The sequence below is a fragment of the Larus michahellis genome, chromosome 2 (genome assembly GCF_964199755.1).
Source record: "Larus michahellis chromosome 2, bLarMic1.1, whole genome shotgun sequence".
NCBI lineage: Eukaryota > Metazoa > Chordata > Aves > Charadriiformes > Laridae > Larus > Larus michahellis.
The window spans coordinates 47,843,603-47,865,986 of record NC_133897.1 but is presented as its reverse complement, the minus strand read 5'-3'; the positions used below and the strand labels follow the sequence as shown (position 1 = coordinate 47,865,986).

General features: G+C 36.8%; 1 protein-coding gene across 2 annotated transcripts in view; it reads left to right on the top strand.

Moving 5' to 3' along the window:
* The window catches only part of MRPL3 (mitochondrial ribosomal protein L3), a 32,477-nt gene extending 10,409 nt beyond the window's left edge, over positions 1-22,068 (top strand). For both annotated transcript variants that reach the window (XM_074575176.1, XM_074575174.1), the window contains 5 exons: positions 992-1,052; positions 9,409-9,517; positions 11,480-11,557; positions 12,524-12,601; positions 21,432-22,068. In XM_074575176.1, the coding sequence (XP_074431277.1) occupies positions 992-1,052; positions 9,409-9,517; positions 11,480-11,557; positions 12,524-12,601; positions 21,432-21,581 (476 nt within the window). In that variant the 3' untranslated portion in view covers positions 21,582-22,068. The remainder of the gene's footprint in view (positions 1-991; positions 1,053-9,408; positions 9,518-11,479; positions 11,558-12,523; positions 12,602-21,431) is intronic.
* Positions 22,069-22,384: the final 316 nt, after the last annotated feature.

The following is a 22,384-nucleotide window of genomic DNA, read 5'->3' as shown; positions in this document are numbered from 1 at the left end:
TCATATAAATACAACATGAAATAATGTGAGGATTTTTATGCTTGAGAGTTAGGAGATGTTTACATCATTTCAGTTTGCATTCATACAGATTTGAAAATAGCATGAAAATGGGTGTGGACATGAAGCAATTAGAATTTCATTTTTTTAATTGACATAACACAGGCTGGAAACTCGGTTAAAGATGCAGCTGCATGGATCTTCAGATTAAAGTTCATTTATAATGAACTAAGTTATCAATTCTGTTTTTCTTTTAAAAGCTGCTAATGAAAGAACATTGCACTTTGATGAAAAATATTGCTGAAGACAAAATAAATCTTTAATTGAAATTAAAATTTTGATACTACAAGCACTTAGGTGAATGAGTAATTGCAGTCAGGTGAGTGATGTCACTGACCGATAGTAGCACTACTTCTGCTAAAGGCTAATGTATAGGTAATTCCCCAGTGGATGAAGCTGTACTTCTATCACAGTCTTTAGTTTGGAAATGCTGCCTCTTAACAAAAAGGAAGCATTGCAAAACATTTTTCTATTCTTAACCCCATTTTTTAAAGGAAGGGTTTGGGTGTTTGGTGTTTGTTTGTTTGGTTTTTTTTTTTAAAAAAAAAAAACTTTACCTTTTGAAGTGATAGTACTATAAGTGAGGCATGTTTTGTTTTCTTGCCAGGTTTGTTTATTGTGAGTCTTAACTAACTAAGCATTTTGGGCTTTACCTCTTTCAGTGTCTGAAGTGCAACATATTTGAGTAAAGCCCCAACCCTTCTTCCCTACTCATCTGAAATTGGGCTAGGAACTGAGAAACGTGCTTAAGTAGTAACTAAAAAGCATCTATTTTAGTCAGTAAGATTTATAAAGAACAAAAAATAATGTGTGAATAAAACCAAAATTTTGTTTCCTTTCCTATGACTGTAATCTACCCTGGATGGTAATGACTGGAGAGTGGTTTGGGGATTTCAGCACTTAGTTGAACATGATCTCTCCTCTTCTTTTGAAGGTACTCCGTTGTATGCTGCTCACTTCCGCCCAGGGCAGTTCGTGGATGTTACTGCAAAAACGTAGGTTTCTAATGATTTAACATGTATGGTTCATCCTCAAATAGAGTAGTAGAATACTTTTTTCCCCTCTGCTTTGGCTTGAACCCATGGCTCACAAAAGCTGAAATACAATTGCAAGGGTAGTGGTGGGAAATATAAGTCCATTCAGACATTGGGTCAAAAATATCTTACCTTTCTTTGCTGAGGCTTACTTTTGATTTTGAACATGGTAGGTAAACAAATAATACTGTTAAGGCTATGGTTCTGCCTGTGTTGTCTGTCACACACAAATGATTAGCATGGAAGGGCTTGACAAACAGCTTGAGAAAGAGGTGCTCAAGCTTAGCACGGGTGAAGAGGGCTATAGAGCAGCATCTGTGGTGTGTAGAAGTGGGCAATAAATGCTGAAAGGCATCAATTCCCAGAAAGATAATTTTGATTTGGTGAAGACATGCGAGGAGAGATGTATCATGTGGACCAAAAGAAAAGCGAAAAGGTAGCGGATATATTTAGCAGGACAACAGAGCTGTCAAATCCTTTTTTTTGTTTTCTCTCATATTCCAGCTCATGTCCTTGCCAGGAATGGCTAATGTTCTTTTACTTTAATGTGGGAGGAATGATTTCCTCTCAGACCACTGCGAATGCCAAATCAGAGCTCAAGGGGTAGAGGGTGTCAAAAGGAAAACTGGCATCTTGCGACAAAGACTAGTCATGCCTCTTCTGTTACGTCCATGACTTCCACTGCCTAAGAGAACTGAGAACTCTTATCTCCGTATTTCAGAGAAGTGTATTTTTATTGTGTTATGATACAACGATGATGTTTTCCATTTGATGGGGCTTTTTTTATGTAATGGAGATAATACCCAACTGGCCTTGTTGAAGTATCATCCCTTGTAATTGTCTCACATATGTGTAATGTTTATAAATCTCTAATATTATTCACAGGGCTTTGTATATATTGGGGGGAAACTGACCATATCAGTACAGCTGAGTAGCTGGTTGTAATATAGCTATGCCTGACTGCACCTGGGAGGACACTTTATTCATAATAGGAGGTCAAGAAGTTGACTGGAATTAGTATTTTTCTGTGTCAAACTTCGTATGTAATACTTAGATGTGGTATATTGCTCATTTTGCTTCTAAATTACATTCAGTGAACAGTCTATAAGAGACAATAATTTGTTTACAAAGCAAAGCACACTATCATTAGGAATACAGTCATTCTACATAGATTAAGTGTCACGCTTTATTAGTGCAGAAAAGCTTTGTTTTTCTAGAAGTATTTCAAGGACTAGGAAAGTTTTTTTGTCAGTGTAATAGATACTGGTGACAGCCACAGGGTATCGATTTGTATCTTGCTATATGTATTTGAAAATACTAGCGAGCTAAAATAGGCTGTGTTCCTGGCTATGTTCATGGCCATCCCATCTTTTAATTCAGTATTTCTCATCTATTTTCTCCAGATACTTGTATGATCCCATTTCAGAAATTAACTTTTTGTTCATACTGCTGACTTTGGTGGCATATTACATGTAATCCTACTATACAGGTGCCTAATATAAAAGGAGAAGAAAAAATTCTTAAGCTAAAGAGAAAGATCAGTTTATGTTTTTTAACCATGGCTTTTCTGCCAATAGGATTATCTAATAATTCCAGTCTTTCTATATATCTGTGGTTTTTAACCTTTTTCTGTGACTTCCTCACTTTCTGATTTCATAGAATCATAGAATCATTTAGGTTGGAAAAGACCCTTGGGATCATTGAGTCCAACCATCAACCCCACTCTACCAAGTTCTTCCCTACACCATATCCCCCAACACCACATCTAAACGACTCTTAAACACATTCAGGGATGGTGACTCCACCACCTCCCTGGGCAGCCTATTCCAGTGTCTGACCACTCTTTCTGTGAAGAATTTTTTCCTGATGTCCAGTCTAAACCTACCCTGGTTTCTACTTTTAATGTTGCTTTCTTCTTAATTTCTACTTTTCTGAAATGCTGCATTTATCATATTACGTTAACTCTTGGGCAAGAATTAAATTATTTGATTACATTTCAGTTTTTTTCTTAGGGTCTTTTACTTTATTCCATGCAATTTCATCCAGTGTTGCTTAGTCTCATGCTTGGGTGGGGTTTCTTTTTCTTTTTTTTTTTTTTTTCAGAGTGCTTTATCCATCATTCTTAGTTACTGTAAGAATGAGCCTTTGTACATTGCTCTCTAAAGTCGCATTTTCAGAAGCTATGTTGGCACTTGGAAGCTACTCAGCTATAGGGGCATTTTGGAAGGGTACTTGAGAATATAATGCTGGGTTACAGTAGGGAGCACAGTTTGACTTCCTCTCCTTCCTCCCGCAACTTCCATCTTCTTGATTCAACCCGTTGTGGACTTCAAAGCCAGTAATTCCTAAAAACTTGCTTAGTTTTTAGGATAAAAACCAATAATTCCTAAAACCTTATCACCGCTAATAAAACTTCAGAAGTATTTTTATCTGAATATGTACTCTACATTTTTAAGATTGTCAGTAATTTTATTTAATGGACAAAACACTGAAGTGTGCAGTGTTCGAAATCGTATAGATGATCATAGCAGTGCTGTTCTTAACAGCATGATTAATTTATTTCTTTAAAAACAGAAAGAAAACCAATATTACCTCAATGATGAGAGAATATAGTGGAATATAAAGGATGTTTTAATTTTTTATCAACTCTTAATGATCCAGGTGAGCAAGGTATCCTTTTGTATGCTTCCTTCTACCAAGACAAAAACCAGAAGTATGCCCCGTAAAAATGAGTAAGCTTTTCTTAGTTATTGTAGGTTGGACAAAGTACTTGCACTATGGTTCAGAAAAGTCTTGGCTAGCATCTTGATTTGGTTACCAAAATGTAGGGTGTTTTGCAAATGTTTTTGTTGAAGTCTTTTGAAATGTTTTGATTCATTTATACCTCTGAAGAAAAACACTTTCACAGAAGTGAGAAGGTTCAGTTAAAGATGTATGCAGTTTGTTTTTATTTGAAGTCTCGTAATTTGTTCAGCACAGTGCGAGTAGCTTTTAGAGCAGACAGTAGGCAGTGCGTCTGCACGCTGTCAGTCTTTTTTAGTGCTGAATTTTTTCCTTAGTGCTTATTTTCAGCAATTTAAAAACTCAATCCTTGAGTCTTATAGCTATCTTTAATAATAAGACTTTTCCTTGGTGTTTCAGAGGTACGTTTCAAGAATGTGTAAATCACAGACTCACAGAATGGTAGGGGTTGGAAGGGACCTCTGGAGATCATCTAGTCCAAACCCCGTGCCAGAGCAGGTTGAACAGGACTGCATCCAGGTGGGTTTTGAATATCTTCAGAAGAGACTCCGCAACCTCTGGGCAGCCTGTGCCAGTGCTCTGGCACCCTCAAAGTAAAGGAAGCTTTTCCTCATGTTGAGGTGTCCCTGCCCATGGCAGGGGGGTTGGAACTAGATGATCTTTAAGGTCCCTTCCAGCCCGAACCATTCTGTGAATTTCCTGTGTTCCAGTTTGTGCCCATTGTCCCTTGGCCTGCCGCTGGGCACCACTGAAAAGTGTCTGGTTCCAAAAGGCTTAGTGCCCTTTTTAGGACAGCAGTAAACTTCAGAAATCCTATGGCCTGATGGTGTGGTTTAGCCCTAGTACGCTTTGGGCTAAAATACGTAGCACCATCCAGAAATGCTTCTATCACAGACTGCATTTCTGTGACCTCTTTAAGCTGGCGTAGTAGAGGCTGCTGCCCCAAGGGGAGGTGGCGGTCACTCCTACAGAGTTCCCATCAACCTTCTGTGACTGGCGTCTGAGTTGTATGGAGGAAAAGATCAGTGTGACAGATGTGTATTCTTCACTGGGTTAGTTCCCAGCTGGTTTGGTTGCGTGTTGCAGCTTGCTGATCAGCTGAGCAAGCTTCTAGTACTAGACCAAAACATGGGGATGGGGAGAGGTGGCACCAGGCATTACAGTGGTATTCCAATGCTGTATGGAGATGGAGTTGTATTACACTTACTTTGTCTGCCACTTCATGAACGTTTCAGAAAACCTTTCAGGAACCTGGAACCTCAGAAATTTTGCCACTCCAAAGAAAATGCCAACAGTAGTTCTGCTTGAAATGTGTCAGAATTAAGTGGTGATTCTGGTGTGTTTAGTGATTTATTTAAGGTTTGCTAGGTTAACAGTGTAATCTGGGCCTGAAAGTATGCTCTACAGTCGTCTGAAATTATTTGACTAAATAGCTGGAATCCTTGTCCTTTACAGCATCTAGATAATTGTCTTTTAAATTAGCTAAGTTTGAAGAGTTAGCAGCAAACTAAATTGTTGCTTAATGAGAGTGCTTTATTGTAGTAACTTTCTAAATGAAAGTTGGCTCATTAGGTACTGGCGTTTTACATGTATCAAACCTGGCAAATGAGGTTTTGTACAAAATTAGGTGGTTGACCTGAACAGCTGCTTTCCTGCAGGTGAGACTAGAACAACTGTGTGTAATTAAATTCTATTTTTAATTTTACAGAAAGATTATTTTCCTTTCATATAACATTTCTGTGTCTTAGTTTTGCATATCAACATTGCTGCCTGTGATTCCTTTCTGGGGCTCAGTGAAGCTAAGTGACTAAATTCCATGTATTGGAAGAACAGTGGCATTATACATATCAAGTCTAATAAAGATAGATCTCGTGTATGATTTTTTGTTCAAATATTGTTTAAGTCCTCGATTCAAGCCAAGACAACAAGTAGAAGATGTCTTAGCAAGAAATCGCTATAGTGTGAGTAGGACAAACGTTCTACTTCAATGTAGGGTCTTGATTATAATATCTCAGATAGAACATCCATAACTTGCGTCTGTCAGAGTGGCATCTAGATATTAATTCTGGTTGGTTAATATATCGTTCTGGATTAAGATCCCACTTTGACAAACCTTAATGTTTTTTGAAAACATCTAAAGTTGTCAGTACTATGCCTATTAAGAGATTTTGGAGTTGTACCTCATGCATATTTGAGTTTGTTCTAAATTAGAATTTCATTGTGGTTTTTTTTTTTTAAAGATTTCACAGATTTTAATGAGGAAAATGTAGTGGGATGTCAGTAGTTAAGACTTTTGAGGGGGAAATCAGGGATTCTTTTGATGCATTTTTAAATGAAATTGTGATGCAGATCATCATAAGAAAAATCATTCCAGGAGAGGTACATGTTTGGTTGGTATCTTTTATGCGTATGTTGGCTAATGTGAAATTACATAGCATAGTGTATATAGTATTCAAAAAATAGTATATAAACATATAGAATATATATAAAATAGTATTTATTGCGTATGTAATAAGTACACGTTTTCATCTTTAATTTAGCTAGCTCACACTAATTTAATGTCATGAAATATTTGTTGGAAATGAACCCATGAGACACTTTAAATAATAAAAGATCCAGTATTTTTTTTGGGGGGGGAGTTCTGTTTCATTCACTTTTGCAAAATACTGCTTTGGGTTTACTTTCAGTAATTATTTTTCTTGTATTTTATTGGTGATACTTGCTGAATGCATTCACACCTAGTAATTTTTAAGAGGGGTGAAGAGGGCAATTAAACAATTTGAAATTATAAGTGATTCTAACAGCTGACAACTGGCATCTGTTCAAAACTCAACAAGAATATATTCTTACAAATATTTGTTAATTTTTTGGCAAAATTAAAAACATTTACAAAAACAAAACTATATAAATCCTTTTTTGATTTTTCCGTAGTATTTCTTAAACAGCATAAGTTCTCTTCCTTGTTTATATAAGATGAATATTAGTTTCAAAAGCATTTCGCATTTCCTACAATTTGAAAAAGGTAAAATCTTTGCATTAGAAATACAGATAAATATTAAGCCGTGGAAAACTTATGGATAATACGTAGTTATATCAAGGTAGACTTAGACTGGCAAAACACCGTTCTTCTAGAATGATTGAAGTATATTGGCTGAGCTACTGAGTGCCTAGTTGAACACTCATACAATCATAGAATGGTTTGGGCAGTCCTCCTTTCTAAATTTGATTTAAACAGATGTTAGTAGTTCCTTACTTTATTTTAAATTTGACATTTGATTTACATAATCCTGTAGCTTTTATTCTGGTTTCAGCTTTATTTCAGATAGAGTATGCCTTTAGGAAGAAATATAAACTGTGTAATTGTTTTTCATCTTGACGTGTTTCAAGAACGTTATACATTGTTTATTCTTTTCAAGAAATCAAAAACTCCAAAATGAAATAAAACTAGCAGTTTCTTAATTAATAAAAACTTGGTTTTATTTTCAATCACGATGGTGATTGAGTCATGTTGAATAGAAAATTAATGTGCAGAAAGTTGTAAGATGAAGTGTATTTGTAGGTAATTCAGAGACCTTCATTCAGTTCTTCATAAATAAAAAATGAAACTATTCTAAAAAATTCTTGAACTACTGTGATGAAAGAACCTTGGTAGATAATAAAGCATTATACATTATAAAATAGCTTAATTTCAGCATTGAGGTACCTTTCCTTGACTTTAGCTAGATATTTCAGAGCACCAGAGTGCTCTTCTTCAGTCTGGCCACAGTTTCTATAAATTTCCTAAGGCTTCAGCATTGTAAAGTTTTTGTTCACTGGTAAATACGTGTGTGATTGGAAAGACCAAAAAGCAGATGAGCGTAGTCTATTGCATAAATCGTTAAATCGATAAATTGATAGCAACTCTATCTTGTGGTATAATCACTTCTTCTTGAATATATGTGAGGAAGTAAACCTTTATTTTTTCAAAATGTATCTCTTACAAATAGTAACTATTTCTTATATTTTGGTATTTTATTAAAAAGTACAATGAACAGTATTCTAAATTGTTCATGTCTAAAAATGAACAATCAGAATGAAATATTGAAGTGGTTTCATGACATCAGTGATTTATGCTTCTTGATTAAAGTTGACGGCGCTGTTTTCTTCTGAAACGGTCGCTTTCGATGGTTGTATGGTTTTCTCTGAATTGCAAGTACATTTCTGCAGCTGAAGAATTAATCATGCCCCCAGTCTGCTCGCTCTGGTAACTGCACAGCTGTTGTTATGCGACCCGCTTGCAGTTGGTTTTGGAGAGTTTGCTGATTCTGTCTTCCAGCTAGAGATGCCAGAAGTCTACTTGGAAAACACAGCCAATAATAGAAAGTTTTAAAGAAAAAATAGCGTTTTGGCAGAACAGATACAAGTTTTCCTGTAGCTTAGTTTCTGCTACGTATTTCAAAGTTACTAATCCCTCAGCAGCCTGCAGGCATAGAAAAAGACAAATGTTGAGCCATTCTTAAATCATATTTTTCAAGCCATTTTTTATAATTATTGCTGTTCTGTATTGCAAGCTTTCAAAATAAGGTGATTCATGAGAAACTGGTGTAAAAAAGCCTTGCATCCTTTAGATTTCTGTCTTGTGTTCCTGATCCCAGGTAACCCTGGTCCTCCTGTGCCTTCAACTCCCGCTCGTAGCACTGACCCTCTCCGTGTCCTGGTGGTCCACTGTCTACTGGCCTGGAAAGACTCTCTTGCTGGTGGCAAGCTCTTGCACACCTGGCCAGCTGGCAGGCCAATGGAACAGATCTGTACTTTAATGATGTTCTAGCATTTCCTTCGTTAGTTGTAGGAAAGGAGGAAAAAAAAAATCAGGACTTTCTAGCCAATAATTTTTATTTTAAACAATTACATATCTTTCTTCTGTGCTAAATTTAACTGGAATTGACGACTAGGTTCTGAGCAGGGAAGGGGAAAACCAACAGACAGACACCACGGTTGCACAGGTCTTGTTTCATTATGATTCTGTGGCTTCAGAGAATCTTTACATTTGTGGCTGGTTGTGACTGTAGTTTGACTTGCTCTAGTCAACTAGGCCAGAAATCAGAGAATTATTAAAGTGGAAGAGGAAAGAATCCAGGTTTTGGGAATGCGTGTTTTTTGTTGGTTTTTTTTTTCATATTTGTAATATGAATCTCTTTCCTCTGTTGATGCTTAGGGCCCATCATTAAGTTTTGGTATGTGTTAATACACAGGTACCTTCTAGTTGGGTTTTTTAGTTGTTTGTTTGTTCTCGTGTCCAGTTGGTGAAAGCTTCATTACGGTATCATGTATTGAGGACCATCACAGCAAGGAGCATTTTATGTTAGTCTTTTTGCCTGCTTGAGTCTCTTCTAGTGCTTCTCATTCTGTAAAGGAACCTTTAAGTATTGAACTAGAATATGTTTACAGTATATAATACAGATTTATATTTTTTTCTCTGCTGAGCTTTACTAAAGGTAAAAAGATCATGATCCTGACTGAAATTATTGATTATTGCTAGAAACCTTAAGTCTGACTAACCCAGGTTTGTTTCTTAATTTTTATTTTTTTTTTTCAGAATTGGTAAAGGATTTCAAGGTGTCATGAAAAGGTGGGGCTTTAAAGGTCAGCCTGCGAGCCATGGCCAGACGAAAACTCACAGGCGTCCTGGAGCCATATCTACCAATGTGAGGATTCTTATTTCCTGTTTAAACATTCTTTGGTATTTTTAGAACTGCTTACTGAAATTGAACAATTTCACAATCACTAGCTGTTACCATCTACTCCATGGTAGCAGAGAATCCCAGCTGTTTCAAAGGAAGTTTAGAAACCTGTATAATGAGCAATTAAGGTAGGTGTTCTCTTATGTCTCAATTTATGAATATTCTATATTGCTGGTAAGTGAGCAAATGTATTTAACTGAGCAAATTGTGGTATTTTGTACTATAGCTGAGAGAAATAGTCTTAATGCTTCAAAGAGAGTTCTAAGAATCTTTTACCACAGCATTTATAGATTGGAGGGGATTTACCCATTATTTTACGCTGCAGATATCGTACTATTCTTTGGAACCTTAGTTTCTTTTATCACCTTGCCTGACTTGTGTAGCTGGTTAATGAACTCTTTGATTCCCAGAATAGTTTGTTGGCTTCTAAGTGTTTTAACTAGAGTACAGAGTAATATTTTTAAGTTTCAAACTATAAATCATATTAGTTCAGAAGCTCTTTGGAACAGATTCGTTTAAAACTTTGTCCCTATAAAAGGCTGCGCAATATTTAGGCTGAACGGAGGGCTTTTTGCAAACTAGCTTCATTATACAGAATTAAGACCAACTGAGTCACAGTCCTGAACCTGAATTGTCTGTAATTTTCTTAAAGAAATTAAAATAAACATTAAAAAAATATTAATATGCTCAAGAGATTAGTAAAAGCAAAAAAGCACCAGGCAACGAAATTAGAGTAACTGAGGCTCATAGCCTGTAGTACTGATTTATATATAGTCCTTCATTTCAGTCGGAAAATGAATTCTACACCTTGCACTGTTTTCTCTGAAGACTGAAGAATGTAAATATTTGAGCCTACAACACTTTGTTTTACCAGATGGTATTCATCGTTACAAAATAATACCTCTTTACTTTTCTTTAAATTAGAATTTCCTAAGCAATAATGCTGGATGTAATTTCACAAAGTATATAGAATGGAAATAGTATTGGAAACAGGTATGATGAAAAGGAAGCAAGGTGAAAGGACGCAATAGGGGAAAAACAACACCTTGATTTTTATTTTCCAGTCTAGTGTTGACCACCTCAGATATTTTTGTAATCCTGCATTGTTCGGTACAGAATCCTGTCCCTTGAACTTCATTGCAGCTGATTTCCTGAAATCGGGATTTTCACATGAGTTAAAAAAAACCCCACCATTATTAATGAATAATAGAGTGGTGCAGGGGACTAAGGCAAATCCCTTGATAATGCTGTAGAAAAATTATTGCACTTATTCCTGCCTTTTCTTTTCTACCGTTGTTGTCCAGGTTATACCCAGACAAACAAAAACGGGATACAGAAACTAAGCAACAGTGGGGAATGTAATTAAAAATTCTGTTCTCAAAAATACATGCTTTAGAAAAATCTGTTTTGCATCAGTATAAAATTCATGGATTAGGGAGAGGGAACAAGCTATAGTATATCTTCGTTTTGGCAGCCTTCCAGAGCAGGAATGTTCTGGACCTCTGTGGTAGCATCCGCAAGTAGTTTAGGCAAGTTTCCAGGTGCTGCGCTCTGTGGTGTAGGTGGGAGTCTTGTGTTCGCAGGGGTTTTAGGGGAAAAAAAAAAAAATTTCTTGATTTTTCACGAAGTAAAAGTATGGGATGAGTGCAGATTTTGCTCTTAATCTATACACATTAAGTATTAAGCAAAGCTAGGATCTCTTTGTTGATAGAACGGTATTTATAGCAATTTTGTGATTCAGGTCAAGTATTTCAGATAACATGTAGAATAATACCTAACCTCCAACGGGAGGTATTTAAAATGCTAATCAATATTAGATATTTTCAACACTGGAAATACCAGCTTTTTTTTTTTTTTTGGTCCTCTTGAGTTTGTAAGTGTACATCTTGCAGTTACATGATTTTTTTTGTCCCTGTTTTTATCTAGAAAGCTGCCAAAGTTTATCGTGGAAAGAAAATGCCTGGCAAAATGGGTAACATCTATAGGACGTCCTTTGGATTAAAGGTGAGTTCTGAGTATGCTAAAATGTGTATAAGGTGGTTGCATTGCCAAGCAATGGACTTGGTCATGTAGTCTTGTGTTGGTGTACTGTCTGTCATTTCTGTCAGAATCAAGACAGGAGCATCTTGCAGCTGGAAAGACAAGAGCAGCAAATGTATGCTTCTGTCTTCTTGTGGGTTAAAATAAGTTCTCTGATGTGTTTTTCACTGAGTCCCTTGACTTCTGCCTCTGAATTGGGGAAAAAAGTCAAGCCTTCAGTTAATGTTTTCATGCCTATTCCACTTGTTCAAACCCAACCCAAATCTGAGGTGTCTGAAGTCCTAACTTCATCATGGTCCTTCACTTTCACGTGCAAAAAGGGGATTATAGTTTCTGTCTGGATCCTGGTGTGTGCATAGCTGCAGGAGTTCCTCGGCTGTTAAAGCGATTGTTCTCCATCTCTGAAGGCAACCTCTGCAGTTTGCGCAAAAAGCATATTAACTTCGAGTTTGCAGAAAAAGTGCTCTGCTTCTCTCTGCTAACCAAAACTAATGTTTTGTAACAGAAAATGTGCATGTTCAGTTGAGCACCTCATAGAATTAAGAAATAAACAAATGGTCACAGTAACATTTTCATGAGCATATTTGCCTTAATTTGTCAGGTGTGATATTTTTCAACAACTGTTGCTGTTAGGAGGGAAAAGAGATTTGGGAGCTTGGGTTGGTGTGATGCTGAACAAAGAGCTGCCTTACCAAATATAGCCTGGTCACAAGCCCTTTCAGTCTGTTTAATAGACTGCTGCATAAGAAAGCTGTGCACTCAGAGTAGCGTGTGACTGAATTTTGTGTCAAGTTTCGGCCTGTGCAGAACATTCTTCTTCCTCAGAGCACCACCTCCAGTTAGTCAGTTTGTGCTTTGCTGGACTACTGCTTGTAAAACTGGGAATTGTCTCTCAAACGAGCTCAATGTCTATTTTTTTCTGTCTCCTAGGTGTGGAGGATCAACACAAAACATGACATTATTTATGTAAATGGGTCTGTTCCAGGTCACACAAATTGTCTGGTGAAGGTATGTTTGCTAGTTTCAACTTACTGGTATTAGTGACTCTGAAGCTCTCTCCAGCCCTCCTCTTACAGAAATAAAAATATTGGTGGAAGGCAATTTTCATTTCTTCAGAGTCCCATCTTGTACTATTGAATAATTAAAGGACAGTAGGATCAGCTCTGTAAAAGAGAGTGATTAATAGGGGCAGTGGGTCACCACTTACTGTAAACGGCTCATTCTTAGGTTTGCACTGGGATTGTGCGCCCATGATAAACTAACACAGTCGCTGTAACCCTGTGTTACGTGTTTCGGGGCTAGGTCCATCTCCTCTAACACTAACCTGAGTTAGTAGCATGGTGGTGAGTTTTCCAGAATATTATTTAAGGGCTATATTCATGAACAGAAATACACAGCAAGCACTGCTTTAAAGGTTATTCAAAGCATTCCCATACACAGTGGCAGTTACCTTTCCAAGGTGCAGTTGAGATGCAGGAGTCGGCAGCTGGAATTCACAATAACGATACGAGTTCCCTTTGCAATCAGTATCAATGTGTCGGTGTTATTTTCTGTGGCATTCAACAGAATTAATTTCAAATTTTATAGATTTTTTTTTTCAGTTTTTCATAGACAGTCATAAAACAATGAAGAGTCTGTGTTCTAACAATGTAAATGATCCACATAAAAGCAAGAAAGGTAACTTTTAAGGATTAAATAAGGCTATTTTCAAAATAGCGTTTTCTTTCTATGTAGGTATATGCTACATATCTGCAAGCACCAGTTACTTGGAGGAAGTTGATTCCTTTCTGACTTAATAGATTACAGAGTATCAAGTATCTTTATTATGAGTGATTATAAATATTTTGTTGTACATATACTTATATACCTGATACATAGTTTAAAATCCTCATAAGTATTGTAGGGATTTAAATGATGCAATTCTTGAAACGTTAGAGAGATCAGAAAGTTCAGGTGTTCTCAAGTAGTTTATTTTGTTCTTGTCGTACTTTACTATGGGCATCCAGTTTCTGTTATGTATTTCCTGGTTGTGGAACAGAACTCCACAGTTACTGGGCATTAAGTAAAGCAATGCTACCTTTCAAAGAGGTGTTTTACACACAGAAAAAAGAAGTTTCTTGTTGTGTTTCTCTCATTGGAAGTAAGAACTTTTTTAATGCGGGAGGTATACCTAAACTGCTTTGGTTGTAATGTCCAGCCCAAGCCTGGAGAACACATTAGACATTTCTCTCAGCCTGAAGAATACAATACACATTTCTCTCCCAAGACAGTGAAAATCAGTTAACAGATGTCCAGGAGAAGTAGTTTTCAGGGTAGCTTCTGCAAAATTACTGGGCATGCCATCAGTGACATAGAATCATAGAATGGTTTGGGTTGGAAGGGACCTTAAAGGTCATCTAGTTCCAACCCCCCTGCCATGGGCAGGGACACCTCCCACTAGACCTGACATAAGGACAACACCACTAGACATAGAATTAAGACTTTGGTTTGACTGGCTTTTTATCTGTATATTGGACTGAATGATACTTTCTTCAACTGTGTTCTAAGTATTTTTTCTAATCCTGAGCCATGAACATGATTGCTATATGTTAGTCTTAGGTTTAATTAAGTGTGAATTTGTTGTAGGGTGTTATTTTTAAATTAGAGCATATGTATACAAGCAAGATAATGTAGCTGAAAAAACGAGCAATGTTTCATGCCCAAACTTTATTCTTTGATCTTAATAGTCCTCTTAAGCAAGAGATAATTGTTGCAAAAGGTTGTGCATCTTGTTCTCCTAGTCATGCTGTTGAAATCCACACTTATATGGTTCAGTGGCAACTGCCTGTATGCCTCACAGATGTCTTATCTGCAAGGATACAATGTTTTATGAAGCCACTGAGACTCTGAATACAGTACTTTTTTTCTGCCAGTTCATAACTTTTATTCTAACTAGACTCAGTAAACTCATTTTTTGATTTCTGTTTTTAAGTGAGCTAAGAAGACAAACGTTTATGTACACTGTGAGGATCTCATTTAAACAAATCAATGTCCTCTTGCTCATCAGACACCGCACACTTCAGTTTGGGGAAGAACCTACTGGAAGTGTTACCTGCATTCTTTCATGATTGGGTCACTTCCACTTTTTTTTTTTCCCCCAACCTTCTCTTTTTCTTTACTCAGACATTGCTCTTGTTTAGGCTGGAAAGCATTCCCCTTACCACCTTGGATTTACTGGTTTTGTTCTGAAAGCAGACCTGGTGTTAGCTTAAAAAAGATCCTTGAGGCAGCAGTACTGCCATAGTCAACAAATTTGTTAACAGGAGGCTGCTGGGCGAAGATGTCTGAGCCTATGCAGTAAAAGAGCCGTTTTGACATCTGTGGTGTGAAGAGGATGATGGACTTCGATTGCCATGGCAATCTGTTGCGTACCATTTAAGTGCTTGCCACGTCCAGGGGTGATTTCTGTTCAGTTCACTCGCCACGGATGATGGTCGGAACTTTAGCCTAAGACCAAAAGTTAAAATTGGCTTTTGTTTTTTTATTTTTTTTTTAAACTTAATCTGTCATTATTAACTAAGTGGCAGGAGGCACTTTTTTGACTGCTATAAGTCAAGATGTAGAATCTGTATTAATTGTATTTGCAAGTTACCTATGTATGAAAATGTTTCAAGTCATAGTAGCCTGCAATTTAGAAGTCCGAGTATCTTCAAGTATTCGTTTTGGCATACGCATTTCAGATTCGCAGCTAATTCCTTTATTAGAAATGAGGGTTGAGGATCCATGGGAAGAATGAGGGATTTCATCCCTTAGAGCTCTTTGATTAGCAAAATACAATATTTGAAAGATCTTGATCAAAGTGCTTCACGCTCAGACTTTCATGGCTCTTTAGTAATAAATAATCCTGGTTTGAGATGAAGATACAGTAGTAGGTATTATTACTATTAGGAAATAGATTTTAAATAATTGTTTCCACTCACATATTTGGTGTTTGGAGGGAGTGTGTAATCAGCAACAGTTCATTCCAATTTTTTGAGCTGATGAATCCATTCTGGTTGTTTTCTTTCTTAAGTCATAGGAATTACATGTATTAATTAAAAAAAAGCTTCCCTTATATTTTCAAATGCATCTCTGAAGAGCAGAGAAAGCTTTAAATAAAAAAGCATGCAAAGCCATACTATTTGGTATGTGTTCTCTAATTTCGGAGGGTTTTTTTCTCCATTTAATCTTGCTGCACTCATCTGTAGTATTTTTAGCTTGTGTCTTATGCCTTTCTTCCAGGATGTTTTCTTGTTTGCAAGATGACTTTGACATCCTGTACGTTGTTGTATATTTATTTGGATCAGTAGTCGGGGAGAGAAATTATGGGATATTAGCATTCATATTTACTGTTCATTCCACTAAATACTTGCCTATAATTAGGTAGGACTAATGTCTAGGGGATGTGGATCCGTCTTTGAGCTGGAAAAGTGGAATATCACACAATGCTTTTCTCTTGTGCGCATCTCTAAGAGATATATTGGTGTTCGGTGCCCACTCTGTGTTGCTTGGTAACCATTAAAACCACGGAGCACCTTGAAGCATTTATTTATTTTGTATGTTATGTATTTTTGGAAACTTAGTGCATCAGCACTGTATCCAGACTGAGATGAAGCACTTAAATTTTCCAAGTTTCATTTTCAGCAGAAAAAGTGCACAATAGTATGATTGATGGATTCCTAGTTTAATTAGAAATCGGTTTTCATTTGATATTGCACATTGAAGCATGCAGGTAAATAACTGACATAAGTAATGTTTCTGGCCAACTGGAAAACTAATCAAAAAAGTTTATTTTGGCATAGATTTCTTTCTCAATGACAAGGTCTAAAAAAATTAAGAAACTTTAGCACTATGCTAGAATGTGTAGAATTTTTCTATTACAAGAGAAACATCGCTGAGTAAGCATCTGTAAATTATTGTGTTGTGCATATTGAGATAGGTATTACCTGAGGTAGGCTGTTTCCCTTGGTGTGTCCCCTTAGATTACAAGGGCTAGAGTTACTGTCCGTTGTGTTGATCCTCTAGAAAAAAAGCTAATAGTTTTTTCTTTTGGGGGCTTATAACTCTCAGTGTCTCTCCCAAGTAAAGTTATCCCTTCTGTCATTCAAGAGAGAAGCACAAGACTAATTTCCTTTTTAAATAGATGATTTGTAATGGAGGGCATACTGTAATACGGCATGTTATAATACAGGATGTTAAAGTTTATATTTGATAAATGTTTTATACCTGTCCTAATTTTAAGGCATCTGATTTTCTTAGGACATTCAGTTTTGATCACTTTGAACATATCACTTGTAGTGAAAGCAGAAATTCCAGCAAATCTGTGTAACCCATAGAGAAGTCTGCAGTAGTTTGCATTCTACTTACTCAACACTTGCCAACATTACTGTCTGTGTTTCTAACTGCTGATGCCAGAGTTTAGGTCCGCTGACCTCAAATTAGGGACATGCAGGAGTAGTGTCGTGCCTTGACTTTTTTCGTGTTCCCTCTCCGGTACCTTGGGCCCCATGATAGAGTTGTGTGGAGGTGGGGTTTTTTAGGATTTTATCTTTTTTAAAGACAAAATAAGGCTGGTCAGAAATGGTTATTGAATTCGATTTTCTGCCTAGCTTCAAAAATAGCATGGAAGCTGAAGTAGGTAATGTATAATACCTGAGGACCTAATTTCTAACATTCTGTATATTTAAACACATTTTCCTGTTTAGCAAACAACTTGCGTTCTTTGCTGTGGTTGCTAACACAGCCTGAAGCCCTGTTAAACTGCAAATGTGAGTTGTGGCTTAAACATCAAGTTTTGATGCCTGTTTAAGACCATATTAAGGATTTTATGCTGATAGGTTTCTGAATTTGTTTATACTACCTGTTATGCTGTCAATGTATGGGACACACATATAATCAGTTTATTAAGTGTCTGCAAAACCCCATATGACTGTTTTAAAGATTTAGTAACAAAATCCCTACGGGCTCCAACTTCAGCTTTCTCTAGTGTTTTTCTCAATACGGAACTTTACAGGGAATGTACTATAGTATATATACATTACCTGTCTACAGGATAGTGTACTATAATATATAGCAGTATTAATAGAGTAGCTAAGCAAGCCGAGTGTTTATGTTACATTGAGTTATACAGTGAATGCTTTTATGGACTGTAGTAACCAGTTGGGCTTTCAGCCTGACTCCTTCTATGGGTGAGAGCTAAATTCACAGGATTTTAGTAACTCATAGCATTAAAACTTATTCTGATGTCATGGCGTTACTGTTTTTTTTCTCTTTCTTTTTTTTTTTTTAAATAATATATCGAATGTACTATCCATTCTGATCGCATTGGATTTATATTATCAGGAAACCTGCAGAAAAAGACTTGTTTAAAGTTTAATGATGTCACGTCCAAGATTTTGAGTCACAGACATTATTTTTTTCTTAGGGCCTAAGAGCAGTTATGAGAGAAGTTTGTATATTAATTATTTGTACAACCTTCCTGTAAAAGGTTACCAAATAAATTGCTTATAATGCAATTTCAGCATAGAATGTAAAAAACATTTTGTGAGCTTCAAATAATCGGGATGGGAGAAAGTGAAATGTTATTTGGTACAGTTTTGTATTCTTTGCTGTGAGGCATTGTTTTCACAGAATCACAGAATATCTCAAGTTGGAAGGGACCCGTGAGGATCAAGTTTTGGACCCATAGGTTAGGGAAAAAAGGAGGGGAAGGAGGAAGAATACTCATGGGTTGAGATAAAGACGGTTTAATAGAACAGTAATGGAAAAGCAAAATAATAATAATGGTAAAAGAACATACAAGACAAAAGTCACTCTCACTGCGCCCGGTGAATTGGTTGCCCAGCTCAACCTGAGCAGTGATTACAGATTCCTGCGCCCCAGCCAACCCCCACTTATATACCAAGCATGAGGTCTGTGGTGTGGAATGTTTCACTGGCCATTCCATTGTTCTGTCTATGCTCCTTGTCAGCTCCTGTGGGAAGCTGAGGAAAAGTCCTTGTATAGAATAGACATCAACTAGCAACAACTGAACCAGTAGGCATTATTGACACTGCTTTCATACCAAATCTGAAACACAGCAATCACTAGAAATCAAAATAACTGCGTCCTAGCTGAAACCAGGACAATCGTTCCATGGTTTAAGTTGCTAATAGGTACTTTCAGGTGTAAAATGAGTTCTTCATTTTGTCAGGAATAATAATAATAAATCTGTCTAACAACTTTTGAAACTTAGAAGGGAGAAAGAGGTGTGTTTGTTCAGTTTGGTAGCGATGCTCTAAGATGATGCTTCAGAAGGAGAACTTAAATTGCATTTGAAGGCAGTGAATGTAGAAAAAGATGGAAATAGAGCAGTAGTTTTCACCAGTCAAAAGAAATACTGTGTCAATTTTACCAATCAAAAGAAAGAGCATATAAGAAGCAAATAATATCAACATCAGTTGTGGTTCGTGCTTCTGGGATCTGTCAAGCTTCTGAGGAGTTTGGAAGGGGCAAAATGACATAGTATTGTACTCCTCTGAAAGCAGCAATGGTCTGTTGAAAATGTTTCATAAGAATCTACTTTAAGAATTCTCCTTATCATACAAGAGGCACTATCTGCAAAATGCCACTTGACATTAGTATGTAAAATGCGATGTTAAGGCTGAACAGAAATCTTACATTTATTTAGATAAACTAATACAGGATAAAGATTAGACTGTTGGGTTTGCCTTCAGTTAAGAGCAGATGTCTTACTCCTAAGTCCTATGATAAGAAGCTGTTCTAAGAAAAGGAAAAAAATGTAAATTCCTTTCGCTTTCCAGGTGTCCAAAACTGCCTGTAATGACACAGCCTGTATGTAAGACCAAATGTTATTTCATTATGAGAATAATCCAAAATAACAAGAAAGTAGACATGAAAAAACATTTTAATAAGATACATATGAAATAAATAAGTTATCAGAAATAAAATCATTTGTTCTCATCTTCCTAGTATTATTGTAACTCATGCAGAGACCATGGGGTTTTTTTAAGAAGGTTTATGATGTGTAACAGGATTAGGGAATAAAAGAGAAAGGGGCAAGGGGAATAATAGGCAGTGAAGTTATTAAAACTTGTTTTCATATAGAAAAAGAAACAGCAGGGCTGTACTGAAAGGGAAGGATGACTTCTCGGCCTCAGCAGTCCAGATAGCACTGTGGAAGCTGCCTGACTGCCTTTCCTCTGAACTCACTGCTGCTGCAGCTGTTGCAGCAAAGGTCTTTGGACTTGGACCTCAGCCTGGTCTATTCCGTGTAGGTAGGTGATGAAACTTGCTGTCTGCCCAGACGACAGCTACTTTAGCGTTTATGCATGGCAGCTCACAAGTGAATAGAGAACACTTTTAACAGGGAGGTGTCTGGTAGAAGAGGAATGATCTACTGAAAAGCTAAGTAGCCATCCTAATCAACACAACTTGTTGAGCCCTTCACCCCCTCATTATCAAGCCTACAGTTAGAAAACTGTTGGAACTTCCTCAGGAAGGGAAATAACAAACAAAAAAGCCCCAAAAACAAACACAAAAAACCCCAAACAACTAGTTTTTCAGAAGCTGAAGTTTAAGTCAAATTTATTGTGCACTTCATCTGCAGGAATCCTCATGGACTTTAGGAAAGGCGCAAGTAATAGCAGATATGAATCTGGTAAATATAGTGCTGTCAGAACAGAATTGTCAGTGGGCATAAATTTGTTTGTTTAATTTCTGGTACAAATCACAACTGTCTTATGTGAGGTTTTTGTCAAACCAAGTAAGAACAAGCTTCCTGTTCTTTAAAAGCCCACCAAAAAAAATAAGAACAACTTATCTTCTCTACACTAAAATTTTGTTTAATGTATTTGTACTTTTTTTTTTTTTTTTTAAATCCAGTTGAGTATAGTGGCTGAAAGGGATTATTACAGCTCAGGAGGAAGGTCATAGGTAACAACATAGAAATGAAGAATTTAATTTTAAATAAAATTTCATCACTTAAGAATTTGTAGCTTTTTTTTTTTCTCTTCCTTCAGAGATACCAGCTTTCTATCTTCTACTGCAGGCAAACCGCTTTTTGCTGATAATTCTAGCTACTAATTTTCTTCCGAGATTGGAGTTTCAGGGGCTAGATTTTAAATCTTTTCACATGTAGAGAGGTCACTAAAGGAAAGTTATTTCTCTGTAACAGTGCAGTTCTTGGAAATTAACTTTCCTATAAGGCTTGTGTTCTACAAACTTGGGTACTGATTCCTGGGTGAAGAATTCTAGGTGCTTAACTCTGCAGTCACTGAATAGCTCTGCAGTAGCTGGAGGGACTAAGTACCGCACACGCACATATCTTTGCAAAATTAGTTGCCATAATTAGTTTGTATCATAAATACGAAAGCATGTCTTGGTTGCTGAAGAGGTGATTACACTGCATAATATAACTTGATATGTCGTGTAGGAAAGTACTGTGGGATATGAACATATTGAAGAAGCCATGCTAACATTTATTTTAATAACACTTTAGAATATTGAGCAATGATTTCATGACAGTAGGTTTTGATTCAGTATGATACAATCGATAAATTCACTTTGGGTTTTTAGTTTTGTTTTGTTGTTTTTTTTAAAAAAAATCCTTGATGACGGATACAAAGTGTTAAATTCAATAGCTGGGGTTGATACTAAAATAACTCTTGATTATACATGGAATTTTTCATATAAATGTAATGTGAATACTGTTGGGTTTTTTCTTATGCATGCAAGGTGATTTCTTTAATTTCTAGTGTATCACTGTCTGAAAGTCTTCTGGAAGATTTATTAATCCCACCTTTCCCCCTTCTGCTTTTAGGTCAAAGACAGCAAATTGCCTACTTACAAGGACTGCAATAAAAACCCTCCATTCCCTACATATTTTGCTGATGGAGATGAAAAACTGCCAGAAGACTTGTATGATGAGGAGATTTTCCAGTTCACGGATCCATCTGTCACATACGCATAATGTTCTTCACATCTTTGAAAAAAACACAATTTTGTTATTTTCATGAACTTTGTAATGCTGTATAAGAGTAAACCTATGAATTGCAGTCTTTCCAACTGACTTGAACGCTTCAGATATTGCCATTTTGGTCAGGTAATAAGATGTACCACTATCAATTTCAAACCTGTATTTAAAGCAGCAAGCGAGTGAGGGGCAGGTCGTAAAGCACACCAAACAGTTTGTCTACAGTGATCTTTTGTCCTCTGTCACAGGCTGTGAAAAGTTACGGATTGCTAAAAACCTGTTGTTTTTAAGATGGTTCCATTTAATTTTTTTTAATGCTTCCAAACTTTCTGTTTCTCTTTTGTGGAAAGTATGCTGGCCAACCCTGATAATCAAAAAAATTTTCAAATCTGCTTTGGCATCTGGCGGGGGTGGATAAATCAGATGAGTGTCCAACTTCATGAAGAATAATCCAAAATAAAACAGGACAAGGCATTGCTCTGTAGCAGCGTGAGCTTGTTTTGTCGCCCTCTTATCACCAGAGCTCTTTCTGTCCTTTTCCTTTAATGCTGTGTTGAGTTTAACGTAGCAGGTACCCAACAAATTTTCTAGAGGAAAGGTGATGCCAACCGCTGTCTGTCTCTTCAGAGAGTTCTGGCAGTGTGCGCGCTGAGGGGGTGTTCGGATGGGAAATGTTCAGTAACAAAGCAGCACCAAGACTGCAGTGGCCACCTGTTTGTCGCCTTCGCTGACAGCTTGCTCTGAACTTCACAGAGGATCCATTGCATGCTCCCTGGAGAAATATCTCCACATCTACAGTT